General features: G+C 35.0%; 2 protein-coding genes across 2 annotated transcripts; both read left to right on the top strand.

Moving 5' to 3' along the window:
* The first annotated feature begins 3 nt into the window (after positions 1-3).
* Positions 4-19,240, top strand: LOC111061486 (melanization protease 1-like). The gene is made up of 8 exons (XM_039426658.1): positions 4-187; positions 1,804-1,864; positions 3,171-3,341; positions 4,230-4,338; positions 7,470-7,651; positions 11,304-11,405; positions 15,768-15,961; positions 18,968-19,240. Exons 2-8 carry the CDS (start codon positions 1,810-1,812, stop codon positions 19,169-19,171), a joined length of 1,017 nt encoding a protein of 338 aa, XP_039282592.1. The 5' UTR covers positions 4-187; positions 1,804-1,809; the 3' UTR covers positions 19,172-19,240.
* Positions 12,447-14,301, top strand: LOC120350991. The gene is made up of 2 exons (XM_039426667.1): positions 12,447-12,525; positions 13,137-14,301. Exons 1-2 carry the CDS (start codon positions 12,490-12,492, stop codon positions 13,809-13,811), a joined length of 711 nt encoding a protein of 236 aa, XP_039282601.1. The 5' UTR covers positions 12,447-12,489; the 3' UTR covers positions 13,812-14,301.
* Positions 19,241-19,690: the final 450 nt, after the last annotated feature.

The raw sequence follows: 19,690 nt of genomic DNA, 5'->3' as shown, positions 1-19,690 counted from the left end.
AACTGATGATGTTCATCAATCTTGGTACGCTCATTTGCATTGCTAATCCGTCAATGGCCATAAAATCTTATGAATCTTGTTGTCTTATGTAATAATCCAGAAATGAGTTCCAGGTTGACTAATAATTTCCTTTTCGAGACACCTCAATTCAAAATTATTTTTGACAGAGGTGATCCAGATACTTTAGGTAATTATTCTTTTCTCATATTTATCTTCCTGTATCAATCTATTTGGTACCTCCAATACATGTAGGCCCCGGCCTACGATATTGCAACGTCGCAGTGTAGCCCTAGAATCTACTACATGATTGGCAAAAAAGATCAACTGGTATTTTCAAAAATCTTTTTCACCAATCATGTGTTAGACTCTAGGCCTACACTGCGACGTTGCAATTTCGTGGGCCGGGGCCTTGTATTGAGTTGGCTATGGTATTGTAGAACTTAAAAGAATTCCAACATACTGATATAATGGTTACCGTACATGAAATATTTTGGAGTTGACAAAAAAAGTTGCAATGGTCTACCAGTAATCTAGATGTTAAGATGAAATTAACGTCCGGTAACAAAGAATGAGAAATATTCAGAAATGAGAATAAATAACATCCATAACTGTATATATCTCTATTGGAAACCTAAATATATTGAAAACGATCGTTATTGCAAAATATCAAAACTCTCGATATCATCATCATCAAGGTTCTGATTTTTCGACATCATATCAACAGCTAATAAGATTTGAGTGATGATAATTATTCTGCCTATGACAAGCTACCCAATGGAAAAGCTGCGATTTAGTTGCCATGGCAACAACATCCAATAGGAGTTGAGCAACTTGTGATTCTGTACATTCCCAGCTCATCAATAGAAGAGCAGTGATTTTGTTGTCTTGACAACAGCCAATAAACGCTGAGCAACTTATGATTCTGTACATTCCAAGCTCATCAATAAAAGAGCAGCGATTTTGTTGCGATTACAACAGCTGATAGGATTTGAGAAGCATCAAATTCATAAATTTTAGATTCTATTACGTACTGCTATTATCAATCCACTTGAAATTGAATAAATGAACATCATGAATTGAAATGAAAATGGAGAGCTAGTCATTGATTCATGAAATTTCAACGTAAAAGTCAGCATATTATCATGAGCCAATTCAAGAAAATAAGTTATATCGTAGTTACACTTTTCTACTTGGAGCAGAGCTGATTAATACTGCTGGTTACATAGGTTTTGCCCATGTGAGGAACCTTCTTCAAGTTTTGTATTTCTTGTACTTCCTAAGAAGAAGAAAAGAGATAATTTCAATTTCAATTTCAATTTCAATTTCAATATTTATTCTATAATTTCCAGTGTTGGTCCAAGATTGATTACACAGTTCAACTCTAAGCAAAATTAGAAGTGAATGAATTCAACATAGCTGAGATGCAAAAAATGTTAAAACCGTCCTGGAATTATTATAAAAGACAATTTTTTTTGTGGAGTTGAGAATCTGGCATAATCACCCTGCCTGAATAACTTGAGTTTTTAAAATTCATTTGTGATAATATTATGACTCTTCACTCAACTGGGATTTAAGTAACACTCATTGTTCAAATCTCATTTCTGAATTGAGTGACCAGAGTGACATTCATTGTTCGATTTTCATTCATGAATTAACATCTCTCAAGTCTATTCAGAGAGTTGCCGTAATATATAATACAATTTTTGGGATAAGCCTTCAAGTGAAGTGGAGGATAATGATGATAAATTAGGCTTAAAGGAAATAAATTCTGGTTCACGACTTATTTTCTACTTTAATTTGCAGGGCCAAATGAAGATCCTTATTCACCTTGCCGCTGTCATATTGTACATTAATTTAGTGGAAGGTGAGTCAACGTTTGATGAGTTTGAAATTATTATGAAAGTAAATAGCAGTTACTCGTATCATATCAGTATGCTATCTGTATCAATAGGATTCAAGATTCAAGATTCAAGTTTTCATTATTTTTAGGAGTAGTCCTATTGAATTCATCACATTCATGGCTATAGAAATGTCATCCAACTTCTGCTGCAAGAATAATTTGTAAAGATAATATGAATGATAATTTCACAATTTTATTCATCTCAGTGGAAGAATATTGGAGCATATATCTTGATTTCATCTGTAGGTATCTGTATTTCATCTGACTCTTCCAAACCTCTAGGGAAATCCTTATTAAATCACTGTTTAGTCAACTTAATTTTTCATGATTATATGTTGAAGAACATTTCTGATGAATTAACCGACTAGAAGTTGTCAAGTATGTGATTTCTAATTCCATCTGAAACAGTTGTACACAATTTTACTGGCAAAACGAGAGTTTATACATTGTTACTTTACTGGAAGTGGAAGAGCAAGAGTTCATACATTATGTTACTTCATGTTTACTGGCATAACGAGGGTTCATACATTGTAACTTCAAGTTTACTGGGAAAACGAGGGTTTGTACAGTGTTACTTGGAAATTGATTGTCAATCTTGAGGTACGTTGAATGAATTCTTCCATTAAACTTAATCGAATTCATTGATAATTCAGTGATAACTCCAAATCTCCATGGAGAAGAAATCTTCAAGAAACTTCAATGTGAAAAGAAGTCACAATTAAAAGATTATGGCCCGTTTGCACAAAAGAATAGTATGTTGAATCTCAACCGTGACCAAGTGCTAATTAGAGACGTCTTCCGCTTCTCCGATTGTTTTTTCTCTTGGCATTCAACCGTAATTCAAACACTGTTGAAATCAACTGTTGACAGAATTTTGTGCAACCAGGTCAAAAATTATGTAATTGTGACTCCTTTTCACATTGGAGATCATTGCTTTCTCCTTCGTGAAGATTTGGAGTTATCACCGAATTACCAATGAATTTAATCAATGAAGTGATCCGTGGTCTAGTGGATAGAGTGCTTGCGTAGCAGCATAGAGATCCCGGGTTCAAACCCTCTCAATACCAAAAGTTTTTAAACCAGATCACTCCCGTGTTATCGGATGGACACGTTAAAATGTCGGTATGACAGTCGTAAGGCCCATTGACGACTATATATTCAGGCGGTGGGACCTCCCACCAACAAAAGCCATACGAATTTACTTTTTTGAAGCATAATGGTAGATGAATTGTGAATCGTCATGTTGAATGTTATTGCTATTGAAACTTAGGTGACTTCGATCCCACGCTACATGCGAACTATAAACAATTAAACGAAGCCGAATGTGGCACTAATCCAGGCGATGAGCTACGTCCTTTCATCGTCCAGATACCAAGGAACAAACGAGAGGCAAGACTCGGAGAATTTCCTTGGGTTGTACTGATATCTTTACACTATCCTGGTGAGTTGAAATCTTCTTTTTATTGAATTCTAACTCTGTTGAATCTGAATGAAACAATGTGTCCAATAATAACTCAAATTAATATTGAAATTTGTTTGGTAAGCAATGCTTAACGATCATTGAAAAAATAATCTACAGAATAAGATAAATCTCTTCATAATTTGTGAATAATCTCTTTGAATTAAACCAATATCTGTGACAATACTGACTGATTACTGACCTCTATCATATCAGGTTGATAAACTAGACATCTAATAATGTATACGATGTCTATATAACAATCATTGAAGAAATAATCTACACAATAGGAAAAATATCTTCACAATTTGTGAATACACAAATTTGGATAAGAATCAAACCAATATCTGTAGCAATCATATTAGGTTGATAAACTAGACATCTAGGCTAATAATATCTATGATGTCTACATAACAATCATTGAAAAAATAATCTACAAAATAAAGAAAAATAACTTCATAATTTGTGAATACTCTTTTCGAATAAGAATCAAACCAATATCTGTAGCAATACTGACTGATTACTGGCCTCTATCATATTAGGTTGTTATCTAATGATGTCTTTGATGTCTATATAACAATCATTGGGAAAATAATCCACAGAGTAAGTAAAATCTCTTCATGAATAAATTTGTGAATAATCTTTTTGAATAAGAATCAAACCAATATCTGTAGCTATACTGACAGATTACTGACATTTATCATGTTAGGTTGATATACAAGATGTATGATGAATGAGAATATGGAATAATGGAACAAAATTCTTATCAAGATTCAAACTGGCCCGCAAAATGTCAGTTCTCACAGGGTTTGAAATTGCATAGGTTTTTGAATTTCATTGAATCATAATGAAAGCATTAATCCGGTCTAGATGTACAGGAAAGTCACAAATGTATGGGAACAATCATTGCTAGAAGATTCATTCTAACTGCGTCAAGCTGTTTTGCTGGTTATGGAAATGAGGAAATCAGTCTCAATTCGTGAGTATTCAACCTCAATTCTAAGATTCTCTCACTTATGAATTTAATAAATTTATTTTAGCTTATAAATATACAGCTTCTGATTATATTACTTGAAAGAATGACACTCATATGATTGAACAAGGGGTTGACTGAGGCTAGGCGCACACCAGTTAGCTAACTAAGAAAAGACAAGACATGATCAGACACGTTTAGTCACAATATTTCACATAATTGCTTATGCAACTTATTCACATGTCTAATATTGCAATGAGTGTGAGTTGCGTCATGAGCAACAATGTGAAGTATTGTGACTAAACTTGTCTGATCATGTCTTGTCTTTCCTTAACTAACTGGTGTGCGCCTAGTCTGACTGTTAGTCCCCTTATGAAGGTACTCGGTTCAAACCAAGGTACCTAGAATACATTGTATCACTTCACATTGTTGCTTATGACGAATACATTGTATTCTACATTGTATTCTAGGTTCCTTGGTTTAAACAGAGTACCTTTATAAGGGGACTAACAGTCAGACCTTAGTGTTAGACTAGGTGCACACCAGTTAGTCAAGACAAGACAAGACATGATAAGACACGTTTAGTCACAATACTTCACATTGTTGCTTATGACGAATACATTGTATTCTAGGTACATTGGTTCAAACGGAGAAATGTCAGCTGTTCGTTTAAACCTCGTATGAAACACATCATGATAAATGCAACCATATCTACAAGTAAACGAGTGCTTTCACATGGGGATCTTACAAATAAGCAGACGGATCTAACAATTACGCCGACGTTTGCTCAAAGTATGACATCACTTTTTCTCAAAGTCTAACTTCTTTAAAAATATAAATAGAAGAATTCTGATTTCGATTTGGATTCAGCGACCTCAAATTCTTTCAAGCGTGAGTCCCATTTCCAAAAATACCCGAAAACAAGGGAGTTATGGCTGTTTTTAATATAGCTTTCCATTATCATATGATTATATAGTAAACGTACAAAGATAACAATACTCCTGCCTCACGAAGAGACAGGCAAAGGTTTTAAGAAGTTTTCAAACACCTAAAAAGTTAAAACATGAACATTTTAAATTTTTAAAAGTTAGAAAAAAATTAAAATTTGAAAAGATGAATTCAAATATGAACTCATAAATCATCTCCACTCATCACCCAATAAAATACGAGGAAAAGGACAAGTAAACTTCACTGAATTTCAATTGTCATTCAACAATCTAATTTATCAGGTTCAAATAGTTGAATATAACTCCAAAATAACAGTAAATATTTATTTGCAACAATCAGAAAAATCTATTATGAATATAGAGTATAAACAATGTGGTGATCTGAATCGATCTATGGTAATAATAGGAACTGAAAGAATGAAAAATGCCATTCCATTCCAACTAAAACGAAACTGATGTCTGTGTTTGTATTAGAACTGCTGGGTGGATAATGCATACTGAGAAAGTCATGAATAGTCCAGACCAGCCTGGCGACTTTGATGCTTTTGACCCCGGAATCTCGTTTTATTTTTATTGTATCATAGTAAAAAGCAATTCTATACTTTGTATTATTATATGAGTAGTGATTAACATAATCATGGCTTGTCGATTTTAGTCGCTGAGCTGAATCCTCAGTCGTAGAAATATGGACCAATCAGGAGCTATTGCTTTCTATGTCGTACACCGTAGACAAAAACTTTTGTTGTTCGATTTTTTGCCGTACTTATGAGTTCTGTTGAATCAAACATAATGATATTTGACAAATTGCGCTGAACCTGGTAGAATTCATAGGAACGGTAAAAATCAATTTTACGGGAATCGATGTGCATGTAACTGGATTTAGAAGATCAATACGATAATGTGTTCTATCATAACCCAATAATTATTTACAGAAAAGTGTAAACGTTGGGCGCAAACCTACTGGCATGGGGAGACAAATAAATTTATGAAAAGCTTGATAGCTTGAATAGTGATCTGGGTATCTGTTACACGTTTTTAGTTCAAGACATAATATGTCTTAGAATAATCTTTAATCTGTTTTGTCAATCGGCAGGAAAACGTTGGTTTTTCAAAGTTATCTTACTTTCTTATTTTTGGGTATTTTCAAAAATCAAGATAAATTTCCTACACGAATACAGTGTAAGTTGTATTATGATAGCTACAGTACATACGTACTTATAGTACAGTACCTGTTCGTTTTTACCGTATATGATAATAGAAAGCTTTATTAAAAACAGCCATAACTTCCTTTTTTCGGATATTTTCGAGAACGGGACTTACGCCTTAAAGAATTTGGGGTCGCTGAATCCAAATCCGAAATAGATTTTTAGAAAAAGTGATGACCGGAGAGACATAGAATCACCATGTGATAGCGGCGATTTGTCCGCTAGTATCTCAATCCAAACGGGTTTCTGCTTGCCTCGAGGGGAAAAGACGTGACAAAAGGAGGTTCCTGGCTCGGGATTACCATGTGAAAGACACGATTGGACTCAATGTACTTCGACAAAAAAACGTGAACACTGTTCAGTGTTCAAGTTGCACGTCTCCTATCGTGTGAAAGAGGCCTTAAGGTGCGTACAGACTTTCGCTCTGCTCCGCTATCGAACATCATTTGAGCAGATCGATTGATGATCGACCGGGGAGCAAGAGTGGAATGCGAGAAGAGCTAACATCTCCCGTAACGTTCATGATCGGTGCGAGTGCGGAGCGATTGCGGAATGAGGGCGGAGCGATTGCAGAATGAGGGCGGAGCGATTGCGGAATGAGGGCGGAGCGTGCGGGGAGCGGGTTGAAGGCGCGTATATATGTACGCACCTTTAGATTGCTGCTAGATAGTAGGAGTGATTAGGGGAGGATAGAGCATAGGACCTCTCCGTCTTCGAGAAAGAGCCATGTTAAAAGTGATATCTCACAGACTCTAGTTTAGTGCTAAAGTGTTCAAATGGAAGTGCAAAAGCAGAATACTGTATTCTTTTATGTGAAAAATAACCTTTTATTCAATCTTTGACCAATATAGAAGACTTAAAACAAATGGTGTTCACCATCACATACAATATTCTTATCAATTCATGTCAAAATAGAATAGCTTATTAGTCTTTAACCAGGTGCTATAAAAAAAACTATAATCTTTGTTGAAAATGCATTTTCTAGCGTTTTCGTAGTGGCTGGCGAATGGGACTTATCAACAGATCCTGACTGTGAGGAGTGGGGATGTGCTCCCAAGTCAACCTTCTACCAAATTGACAAAATAAGTTTTCTCCACACTAATGCTCCAGCTCAAAATGGCAAGAATCTTGCATTGCTGAGAACAAGACTGCCTATCAATTTTAATGGTAAGTGGGCATGACTGTGAAATTTGCTGATAACAAGACTGCCTATCAATTTTAATGGTAAGTGGGCATGACTGTGAAATTTGTATAGATTTTCTGATTTTTCTCTAGGGATAAGACAGTTACTTGATAGTTTTTCACACATTTTCAAATCATGTCTATATTTTCCATGTTTCACTCTATGCAGAAAAAGATTAATGAGTTAGGATCAATCAATTTTCGTAGTAGCTATTCATTCATACTAAATGAGAATACTATAGTCCATACAAAATTACTTCAGACTTAGAGGAATATGCGACGCAGAGAAATAGTAAGTGCCGAGCACAGTTATCAGTGGACGCCGTGACCTTTCAAGGTGAACGTCTGGCATTGGAGGAGACTAGCCCCTCCCACTAGGAGACGTGTATATTCTTGAGTAGGCTTGTCTAGGTCAATGGCAGCGTTCAGCTTGCTAGATTACAGCATTCAATAATAACTGTGATCCGCCGTTACTATTAATACAGTAAATACAGTTGGCAACCGTTCACCTTGATAGATTACGGCATACAATAATTATTACTGTGATCCCCCATTACTATAAATTCAATAGGTTTAACAAAGGTTTTCTTCCTTCCCCCCATTTCTTCTTTACCTTTTTCCCTGATTACTTCTCTTCTCTTCTTTGCCTGCCTATTACATAGGAAACCATAGTTGGCTAGGTATCTTCCTCTCTTTTTTTCTCTTCTCCAACACACCCAACCACAAAGTCCATGGTTTTTTATATTTGTAACATTTTATTGTGTTTTATTTGTTTCATAATTCTTTGTAATTTAGTTTTGTCTTGTTTTGTGTGTTTTTAATAAATTAATAATAATAAAAATAATACTGTAAATCTCTAATCAAGCTTCAGTTAATTAGGGATTGATAATAATGTAACATCCGAAACCAGTAACTACAGTTATGAGGTTTGATCAAGCTTTGGTTTGACCAAATAAACAGTCCTATCTGTTATCAGTGTAGATGAGTTACTTCAAATCAAATTGAACTTCTTCCTCGAGTTCTCAGCGAAGAGCATTTCTCTTTCTTTTTCTTCTTTCTGTCTGTCTCTCTCTCTCTCTGTAATCCGTTCAAATCCTATCTCTCAGGTAGAAAACAATGTGTATCTGTTAAAAATAATAGGTACAATTGGTTAAATTTTAACCATGGCGTCCCTCAAGGTTCTATCTTAGGCCCCCTACTCTTCACTCTTTATGCAAATGACCTACCCTCTGTCATCAAATTTTCTAGTTTCCATACTTTCAAATTTTTGCAGGCTGCCCAATCACCAAAATTAATGAAACAGTAAATAAAATGAATCACGATATAATTTCAATAGTAGAATGGACAAATAAAAACGGACTAAAACTCAACCCTATAAAAACTCAGCCCATAATAATTGGATATTCAAGACTAGTAAACAACATCGATTTAAACTCACTTAACAAAATTAATGTTGATGGTGTCGGAGTAGCTTACTGTGATTCAGTTAAAAACCTTGGAATTATTATGAACAAAAATCTTGACTGGTCTGATCAAATTAATAAGACTTGTAAATTTATATTCTCTGCCATGCATTCATTGAAGAAGATGCAAGATATTCTTCCTAGAAAAATTAGATTCTTACTAGTCAAATCGCTCATATTCCCACATCTTATGTATTGTAATTCTGTGCTCAATGATATGCAAGTAACCTTAAACGATACACTTCAGCGATGTCAAAACTATTGCCTCAGGTTTGTTTACTCTCTCCAACGCCATGAACGAATCACTCAATCCCATATCGACAGTTCAACTTTAAAGTTACCTGATCAGAGAATGCTTCGTATAATCAAGCTTGTTAGGGACATTTCAAAATATGGTGAACCAATCTATTTCAAAAACGATTTTAAATTTGTCTCTGAAGGTAGGAGAATTGATGCTTCCCACACTAGAACAGGTGAAAATACTCTTAAGAATTCCAAATAATCGAACAACAACTATTTATACAAAATTCTTCCTTGTTAGCGGTTTTCGTGCATGGAATGCACTCCCAAATCAAATTAGGTCCATAGAGAGACGAGCGGGCTTCACCCGTACATTGAGACATTATCTTTTAGAAAAATTGGCTGAAACTGTCCATCCCTAAAGCAGCATGACATTCAATTAAACCTTCCTTAATCCCTATCCTTATCCTTTATAATTATTTTCCTCCACTCCCAAGTAAAAATGATGGGTATTCTCTTTTTATTTCATTCATGTAAACTTAGCATGAAAAAAAATTTGCATAAGTTTAGCATAAGCTTAGTGCATAAATTTAGCATAAGATTGTTTCTTATTCAAACTCTTCCTCGAGTAGATCTTAGCAACCTCATTCTATATCCCTTACCCTCTCTTTTGTATTATAATTTCCCCTTCATAATTCCCTAATTAGAATTATTATTATTTCTTCATGAACTTTCATAATCGTATTATCTTGTTATTTACATAAACTTATCTCTTTTGTACAATAATTTCCCTTTGTTATTAACATTATTTTTGGATTTAAATCAACAAAACTCTTTTCTAATAATAACTTTCACTCCCTCTTTATTCCAATTATTATATCATATCGATTTTCTAGTTATTGGGAGTTAACTTTTTCTTTATTTTTATCCTTATTATTATTTACTTTTCTCTGTTAATTGATTTAACTCTGAATAATTTATCGTTTCTATGATTTGGTTTTTACTTATTGATATTTTTAGTCTTAATTTTTCTTTCGCTTAGACATAATATTTTGTTTGAATTTTTAACTTTTTTTACGGTTAAGTGCTGAAGGGGAGGGTATCCTTGATACCCTCTCTGAGAATGGACTTCTTAAGGTCCAAACTTCACCGTTTCATGTGAAAACATTACAGTAGTACCTTAACTTTTGCATTTTTCATCACTTTTCTTGCTCAATATTATTGTAGAACTCATTAGTTTAATATGATTCACCATGTCATTTTACCGCTACTGGTATTTATTTTTAACGCTAGAACGTAAGTTGAATTATGTTTTGTTAAACACATGAATAAAGGAATCTGAATCTGAATCTGTCTGTCTCTCTCTCTCTTTGTTTTGTAATTGATTAATACTGATGCAGAACTGTTGAATAATTATTTATCTTTCAAGTTTGATTTAATTTTAAATCATAGGAAACAGCTTTGTAACAATTAATATCTCTCTCTCATATCCTCTTTCATATTTTTTCACATATTGTTTTACATGTTTAACAACGTCGTACTACTCTTACATTGTTTCATGCTATAATTAAAAATAATACGCCAGTTGAAAACTTTTAATTCATTTGAATTTTTATTTTTTCTCAATTTTAATAGACTTTCATTTATTCTATGTAAGCACAGACTCAAGTAAAGTTTATCTTCTCATCAGAAACAAAGTGATTTTAGTTCTAGAGAATAGATGCTTTCGACTATCCTTGTTTTTTGTCTTTCTATCTCCATTCTTCATTCCTTTTCACAAATGGCACTGAATGTAAATAGCATTGGATGTAAAATTGCAAGGCAAACCTTGTACGTTTTCTTTCAAAATTCGGATGAGTCTGCTGTTTCACTAAATGGAATAGTATCATGGTACATGACATAAAAATATTTCTTTTATTCTTCTATTGTTCAAGGTTATGTTGGACCTATTTGCGTGGACTATGGTGAAACACTCAGGAGAGAATTCAATGGGAGATTCGGTATTCGCGTATCTGGCTGGGGAGTGAGTAATACTGGTAACTGGAGCAATTAATTCTCTGTTAATTATAATTGTCTATATAAATATAAACGGATCACATCAGAAGAAACAAAATCAATGCAAACGAACTACTCAATACGGTCAATGAACAAATTTCTGAAAGGAGTACAAAGTCAATCCCACTAGATACTCCTTCAGATTATAGCTATAAATTGTTTTTTATCAATAATGGATTTCAAATTACTGGAAAGCAAATTGGAATATCACTCTCCTATCGTCTTCCTTTCAAATAATTCAAAATTATGCTTGTACAATAATTCTTCCTGATAGCGTATTATATGCATGTTATTGATTCCTTCTCTGTTCAAAGTCAGTAGATTTTCTTATGTACATTATCACATCACAAATGTGTTGCCCATGAGTAGTATAATATTTTTGTTACTCCTGGTGCAAGGTGAAACGTCAAGGTCAAAGGTGAAGTACAAGGTCAAAGGTCCAAGATCAAGGTCAACAATGAAAAAAAATTTTTTTTATATTCAAAGTGGCCACCTTGACCTTTGACCTTGACCTTGACATTACCTTGACCTCGACCTTGTTCTTTGACCTTGACCTGAACTTGGCCTTGACCTTTGACCTTGACAATATCTTTGACCTTGACCTTCCACCTTGCGCCAGAAGTGATAAAACTACTGTATACTGTTGTAGTGTATTGTTAATATGCCTACCTGTGAGAAAGATTGCTCAACAGAGTCACTCCTTTTCGTTGTCATAATAATAGACTATAATAATTATTTTTAGTTATTTTTATTGTCGAACCAGTATTTTGTAAAGATCTACCAGCAGAACAATAAGCTGATTGTGTTACTGATGTTTCTTGTTAGTTACTAATGTGTTTGTCAAGTGTGCAGACTATCAACAGAACAATCGGCTGGTGATGTTGACATATCTTGAATAATTTGTGATACTTACTGATGTCTTTCTCATGTGTGCAGACTTTCAACAGAACAATCGATTGGTAGACGATGATCTTGAGATAATGCCTTGAACAGTTTGAGCTAGTTACTGATGTGTATTTGATGAACTCCTTCTTCCAGAAAAATGAAACAAGAAAGTGGACTTGGATGAGTCCGGATGGAGAAACAAAAAATGAGATTGACTTCTTCATACTTACTTACTTACTCCTCAGCGCTACAGGTCGTTACAACCCTTGGCCTCCCAGACATAGCCCCTCCATCTCTCCCGATCCTGTGCCTGCCTTCTCCAGTTACGAACTCCAAGCGTCCTTAAATCATTCTCCACATCATCCGTCCATCTACTCCTAGGCCTACCTCTTCTTCTTCTATTGTATAGCCTTTCCCTCCATATACATTTTGCAACTCTTTCATCATTCATCCTTACCATATGTCCTATCCATCTAATCCTGCCAGCCTTGATAAATCTGACGATATCCTCACTGCCCAAGAAACGCTCAATTTCACAATTTTTTCTCCGTTTCCAGTGTCCATTTTCACACACAGGGCCAAGGATCCTTCTTATCACCTTTCTTTCAAAAATTCGTAGCCTTTCCATGTCACCAGCATTAAGTACCCAAGTCTCAGAGCCATAGCATACTACAGGCCTGACTAATGCCTTATACAACTTCACCTTTGTAGCTCTTGATAGTAGTCGAGACTTGAATAACTTTATACTTGCATAGAATGACCTGTTACCTGCCATTATTCTATTTTGTATCTCAGCTGTGATCTTACCACTACTTGTCACAATTGACTTCTTCATAACAGACAAAAAACTCATTGTAGAAGATGTGGACGTAGAGAATGATGTTAACATAGGAAGTGACCATAGACCAATTAAGATGATTATAAAAATAGAAGAGAGAAGAAGATTCAACAAAAAAGTCCGCACGAGACTGAGTTCAGAAGCACTAAAAATGAAATCATTTGAAGAGAAATTGGAAGAAAACCTAGCTCATGGAATGAATACTGAATGCTCCGATATGGAAGACATATCAAGTAAACTATCTGCTATTATTAAAAGTACAAGTGATACCTTGAACGACAGAGAAGGAAACAGAAGACGTCCAACTCCAAGAGAGATAATCAGACTTTTGGCAAAAAGGAGAAGACTGAAAACGTCTGATAGGGATAGAATTGAATTCACTGAAATTTCTAAATTAATAAGGCGAAAATGGAAAGAATGGACAGCGCTCAAGAAAACTGAAGAATTAGAAGACACAATTAAATCAAGAGGAAGTATTAAACAAACATTGAGAAGACAACAGCTAGGCACCAATATAATGATCTCGATGAAAAATGAGACTGGCGAGGAAGAGAGACAAGTGGAAGGTATTCTCAGGACAATCTGTAACTTCTATGAAAAATTATATAGTATACAGGGGCCTGAAACAGACACATCAGCAGAGTGCAGTGGAAGGAGAGAGTAACAGCTGGATGCAGGTCAAGTAGAAAATAGCCTTCCAATCCTGGAAAGTGAAGTGGAGAGAGTAATAAGCAAATTAAAAGAAGGAAAAGCGGGAGGACCGGACAGAGTTACAAATGAAGAAATAAAAGCGGGAGGAAGAGCTGTAACCAGTATACTAGTTAAGTTGTTTAATATATGTCTAAAAAATAGAAAAGTTCCTGATTTATGGTTGAAGGCTAACCTAATACTACTGTATAAAAAGGGAGACAGAAAAGAAGTAAAGAACTATCGCCCAATAAGTCTCCTCTGTACAATTTACAAAGTCTTCATTGCAATAATAACATACAGAATAGGAAGAAATTTAGATGCCGCAACACAGAACGATCAGACCGGATTCAAGAAAAATTTCTCTACACTAGACAATATCTTAGTACTGCTGGAATTGATACGAAAGGCGAGGGAATACAATTTCCAAATGGTCCTACTATTCATCGACTTTGAAAAAGCATTCGATAGTGCAACAACCAATGCTATTATGAATACGTTAGCTGGACTTGGTGTTGAAGATGAATATTTACAAATTTTTAAATATATATATGAGAATATGAAATTAGAATGCTCAGTAAGAGGAGAGAGTAAAGAGATACGTGTGAAAAGAGGATTAAGACAAGGTGATGTTCCATCTGCAAAAATATTTAATGCCGTTTTAGAAACAACCTTCAAAAATTTAGACTGGCAAGATAGAGGCATAGATATCAATGGGGAGAGGTTGAACTGCTTGAAATTTGCCGATGATATTGTTCTTATAGGAAGAAGTGCAAGTGAAGTTAAGGATATGTTAAAGGAGATGATGGAAGAAACAAAACAAATAGGCCTTAAAGTAAATTTTGAAAAATCAAAGGTTATGAGTTTCAATTGTCAAGCAGATGAAGTAATTGATTTGAACCAAGGAAGAATTATCGAAAATGTCAACAGCTTCATATATTTAGGGCAAAGAATTGGAAAAGACGGTCAATGGGGAGAAATCACAAGAAGAATTGCGTTGGGATGGTCAATGTTTAAAAGATTCAATCACCTTTTCCGCTCCACGGTTATTATAGAAAATAAGCGAAAATTACTTCAGATGTGTATAATCCCAGTTATGTTGTATGGCTGTGAAACATGGACTCTCACAGGAAAAATTGTCAGGAAAATGAGAACTAGTATGAGAGCAATGCTAAGGATCATGTTGGGAGTTACTAAAAGAGATAAAAAGACGAAAATATGGATATCCAAAGAGACAATGGTTGAGGACATAGGACGGTTGATAGTAGAAAGAAAATGGAACTGGGCAGGACATATAGCGAGAACAAAAGACAACAGATGGACAAAGAAGATAATAGACTGGTATCCACGAACACTGAAGAGAAGCAGAGGACGACCAACCAACAGATGGGACGAGGAATTTAGGAGAGTCTGCGGTGGAGCAACATGGCAGAGGGTAGCACAGGAGAGGACGGAATGGGAGAGGATGAAGAAGGTGTACGGCGGTGTTTGGCTATACAAAGACTAAATTTCAAAAGTGAATGTTATCTATCATGTTCATATTTCATTTGGTGCCAACCAAAGAAGTAACCTCAGCGGAAGCTGATTTGCAACCATGAAAATTTTATTTTATTTTTACTATGTACCAATAGGTAAATACTGTAAAAGTTGCAATAAAAGGTTTATTTATTTATTTATTTATTCATTTACTGATGTGTTTGTGATGTGTGCAGATTATCAACAGAGCAATCGGTTGGTGATCTTGACATAATATTGCCTTAAACAGTTTGAGTTAGTTACTAATGTTTGTGTCATGTGTGCAGATTATCAACAGAACAATCTGCGGGTGGTGTTACTAATGTGTTTTTCATGTCTGCAGACGATCAACAGAACAATCTGCTGGTGGTGTTTATGATGTTACTTTTAAGTTACTGATGTCTTGTGATGTGTGCAGACTATCAACAGAACAATAAGCTGATGGTGTTCGGTGATCTGGACATAGTTCCCTCCACCTGGTCAGCTCTGCCTGACTTTCTGCCCGACTCGTTCAAATCACAGGAGACAGACGAGTCCTACTTCCTCATTCAGACTCTCAACGAGACCAGTCATAAGTCAGACACTGGCGGTCCTGTCATGGTCAACTTCAGGGTAATTCATACTAATTCAATTCAATTTATTCGCAACACACAACAATGAGTAAAAGCCATAACGTGAAAAATTGAATAATAATTACAGTAATAATGAAAATAACACATTAAAAAATACAAAATTGATAGAATGATGTGGTGTGCTGGAAGAAATGGAGAGAGAATACCTTGCTAACTATGGTTTCCTATGTAAGAGGCACGTAAGGTATAACTTGAAGGGGAAAGTGTGAAGGGAGTTAAAGAAGGTAGATATGATATGCAGGGCTGAGGGAAAAATTATTATCATATTACATTCACAATTTTATGTTTTACAATTACTATGTTATAATTATTATACAACAATAGTTATGACAATTAAATCAAGAATAAGACCATAAAGGAGATATAATATAAAAAGATATGGTATAGATCGTTTATGTTCCGATTTTCAAGCCGATCACTGTCGACTACTGTCTATTATTACTGTTTTAGCCGGGTGAGAGTGTTAAGGTTCGTACAGATTTACGCGCCGTGAACATGAGCAATTCACTTTTAATCAGCTGATGTCAAGCTTTTTATATCTGTATCTTACCGTTTCTGTGAGAATACAGATACAATCAGCTGATTAAAAGTGAATTGCTCATGTTCGCGGCGCGTATATCTGTACGCACCTTAAGAACGGCACAGTATGAGAGACTAACAGCGTCACATACCATCACCAAAAATAAACACTTGGTACCAGCTTGAGTTACAGTAACATTTGGAAATAAACACCCTATACCATGGGATATCTCCTTCAGTTATATTTCCTATATGATAAGACGTTGATGTTGTCGATACCACTATATTTGTTCAAAATCAATTCAAATTACAAAATCAGGTTTCCTGGTAACACCTTCCACATTTTTAGCTGAACTTAATTTTTCCTAATTATGGAGAAATACCACAACCTTACAATCTGATTATTATATTTTCGTGATATTCACGTTACGAGTCAGCACCTGATTGACATTTTGGTTCGCTATCTTCCAATGCTATTAGACAAAGCAGATCCTTTCTACCTCCACAATGTTGCTAAATCGATCGTTGACTATGAAGGAACACAATGAACTACCAAAATATTATATCTCAATAATTATTATAGAAATTGATTATTAATCATGAGAACATCATCATCTTCTTCTTCTTCTTCTTCTTCTTCTTCTTCTTCTATTTTTTCTCTCCTGAAAGATACTAGATATTTAAGTGCTAAATAAATCACTTGATTATCAGTTTATCAGAGATTGATAATAGTGTTGCAAATGGATAATTGTCAAACTACAGATTTATTAGAAGTTTGGATGGATTATAATCTCGGTTCCATTATCAATATTAATCTCTGATTAGGTAACTAAAGATGAAGAAAAGCAGCAATATTTTTTAACGGCCCAGCACTGTTATCGGTGAAAACCGTGATCTATCAAGGTAACCGTCTGCTATTGGCTCAGACAAGCCCCTCCCCAATTGGCGGATCATACAAACGTTACAAAATGGCGATCCAAACAGCAAACACAGAGGAGGAGGGGCTTGTCTAAGTCAATTACTGACGTTCACCTTTTAGGTAAACTGTTTGATTGGTCACAATGTAAAGTTGTGAAGAATATGAAATATAAATACAAAATATTAGTAATAAATCTTTAGCGAATGTGTTCTAAAGTGAGTGTGAGTAAAGGAGGCTCCTTTTTACTTTCCTTGTCCTATTACCATAGGTAAGGAAAGTATTGTTTTCCGAAAAAAATTAAGGTACCCAAATTTCTAAATTTCTATACGTTTCAAGGTCCCCTGAGTCCAAAAAAGTGGGGTTTGGGTATTGGTCTTCTGTATGTGTGTGTGTGTGTGTGTGTGTGTGTGTGTGTGTGTGTGTGTGTGTGTGTGTGTGTGTGTGTGTGTGTGTGTGTGTGTGTGTGTATGAGTGTATGTGCGTCTGTGTACACGATATCTCATCTCCCAATTAACGGAATGACTTGAAATTGGAACGTAAGGTCCTTACAATATAAGGATCAGACACGAACAATTTCGATCAAATGCGATTCAAGATGGCGGCTGAAATGGCGAAAATGTTGTCAAAAACAGGGTTTTTCGCGATTTTCTCGAAAACGGCTCCAACGATTTTGATTAAAGTTATACCTAGAATAGTCATTGATAAGCTCTATCAACTACCACAAGTCCCATATCTGTAAAAATTTCAGGAGGTCCGCCCCATCTATGCAAAATTTGATTTTGGATTCTCAATTATCAGGCTTCAGATACAATTTAAACAAAAAATTCGAATGAAATAGATTGAGCATGAGAATCTCTACAATTAATGTTCAGTAATATTTTCACCTAAAATTGAAAATAAGCTCGAAATTCGAGAAAGTGTGATTATCCAATTGCAAACTGTTGGCAACTGTTGATTCTATTGAATGATTCACTATGAAGAGATAGCAGACCTCGTGTGTCTCCAGCGTTATTACCCTGTCACCAGCTGACTCAAATCTTTGAATAGTAGACTTGGGATGTGCGGGAACACTAGTGTCAGGTGATCAATTTTCATAACGGCAAGGAAAGTTGTGTGAGTGCGCCACACCAGATTTTTCCTTTTATATTATCCTTGAAATGCAAAATTTCCAAAAACCTTGTATATACGTCCACGCGCAATTAAAAAAGGAACATACCTTTCAAATTTCATGAAAATCTATTACCGCGTTTCACCGTAAATGCGCAAATATAAACATTCAAACATTAAGAGAAATGCCAAATCGTCGACTTGAATGTTAGACCTCACTTCGCTCGGTCAACTACAGACTTATTACTGAATTACAACTCACAACTTGATAACTTGATTGAGACTCAACACAACCTCATTCAATGCATGATATTATTTAACATAATTAATTATTATACAATCATAATAATTCTGTATTACTGAATCAATTTGAAATAATTTGATTCCGTACTCAATTGATCACTATGTCAGTAAAATACTGAAATCTGTTTCATGTTGAAGAGGAAAGGTTCCAAGCACCATCGCTACTATTTATACGGCGTCTTCTCGTTTGAAACGGCATTCGCTATCGTCGCCAAAGCAGAAGCGTTGGATGTGGCTGCCAAGGTCCGTTATCACCTCAAGTGGATTCTGGATAATATGTATCTGAAAGACTTTAAGCTTCCAGATAAAATCTTAAAATTGATCTCTGGTAGCGATTATTAGTACTAGTTATTATAATTCGAGTATTATTGATCAATTACTATATTGGCAGAATAATAAAATTTGTTATTATCTCTTTGCAAGTAGAATGAAACCTGATTCTTATCCACTCCTTGAAGATATAATAAAACCTGACTCTCATTCATTCATTCATTGTCATTGATAAATAAACAAATCATACACAATTATTGGGAGAGGACAATAGGCCGAGCTCTAGAACACTAGGGCCGGTTTCCGAGCTCGGGATTTAGCTAAGTTCTAGACTTTAAACATCTGGAGTCAGAAAATTGGCTTTCCGAAACGGGGCGTAGTCGCATCTTTATTTTCTCATTTCTATAATTAGAAACGTTTTTCCCTGACGAAATAAAATATTCCTAAATAATTCAAAATGACTGGAACTTATACTATTTTATTGTGTTCAATTTTCTATTTTTTGATATTTAATTTAAACGTGGACTGCGACTACGCCCCGTTTCGGAAATCCAATTTTCTGACTCCAGCTGTTCAAAGTCTACACCTTAG

This window comes from Nilaparvata lugens, chromosome 4 (genome assembly GCF_014356525.2).
Source record: "Nilaparvata lugens isolate BPH chromosome 4, ASM1435652v1, whole genome shotgun sequence".
Taxonomy (NCBI): domain Eukaryota; kingdom Metazoa; phylum Arthropoda; class Insecta; order Hemiptera; family Delphacidae; genus Nilaparvata; species Nilaparvata lugens.
The sequence above is the reverse complement of the archived record's forward strand: the minus strand, read 5'-3'. Positions and strand labels throughout refer to the sequence as shown.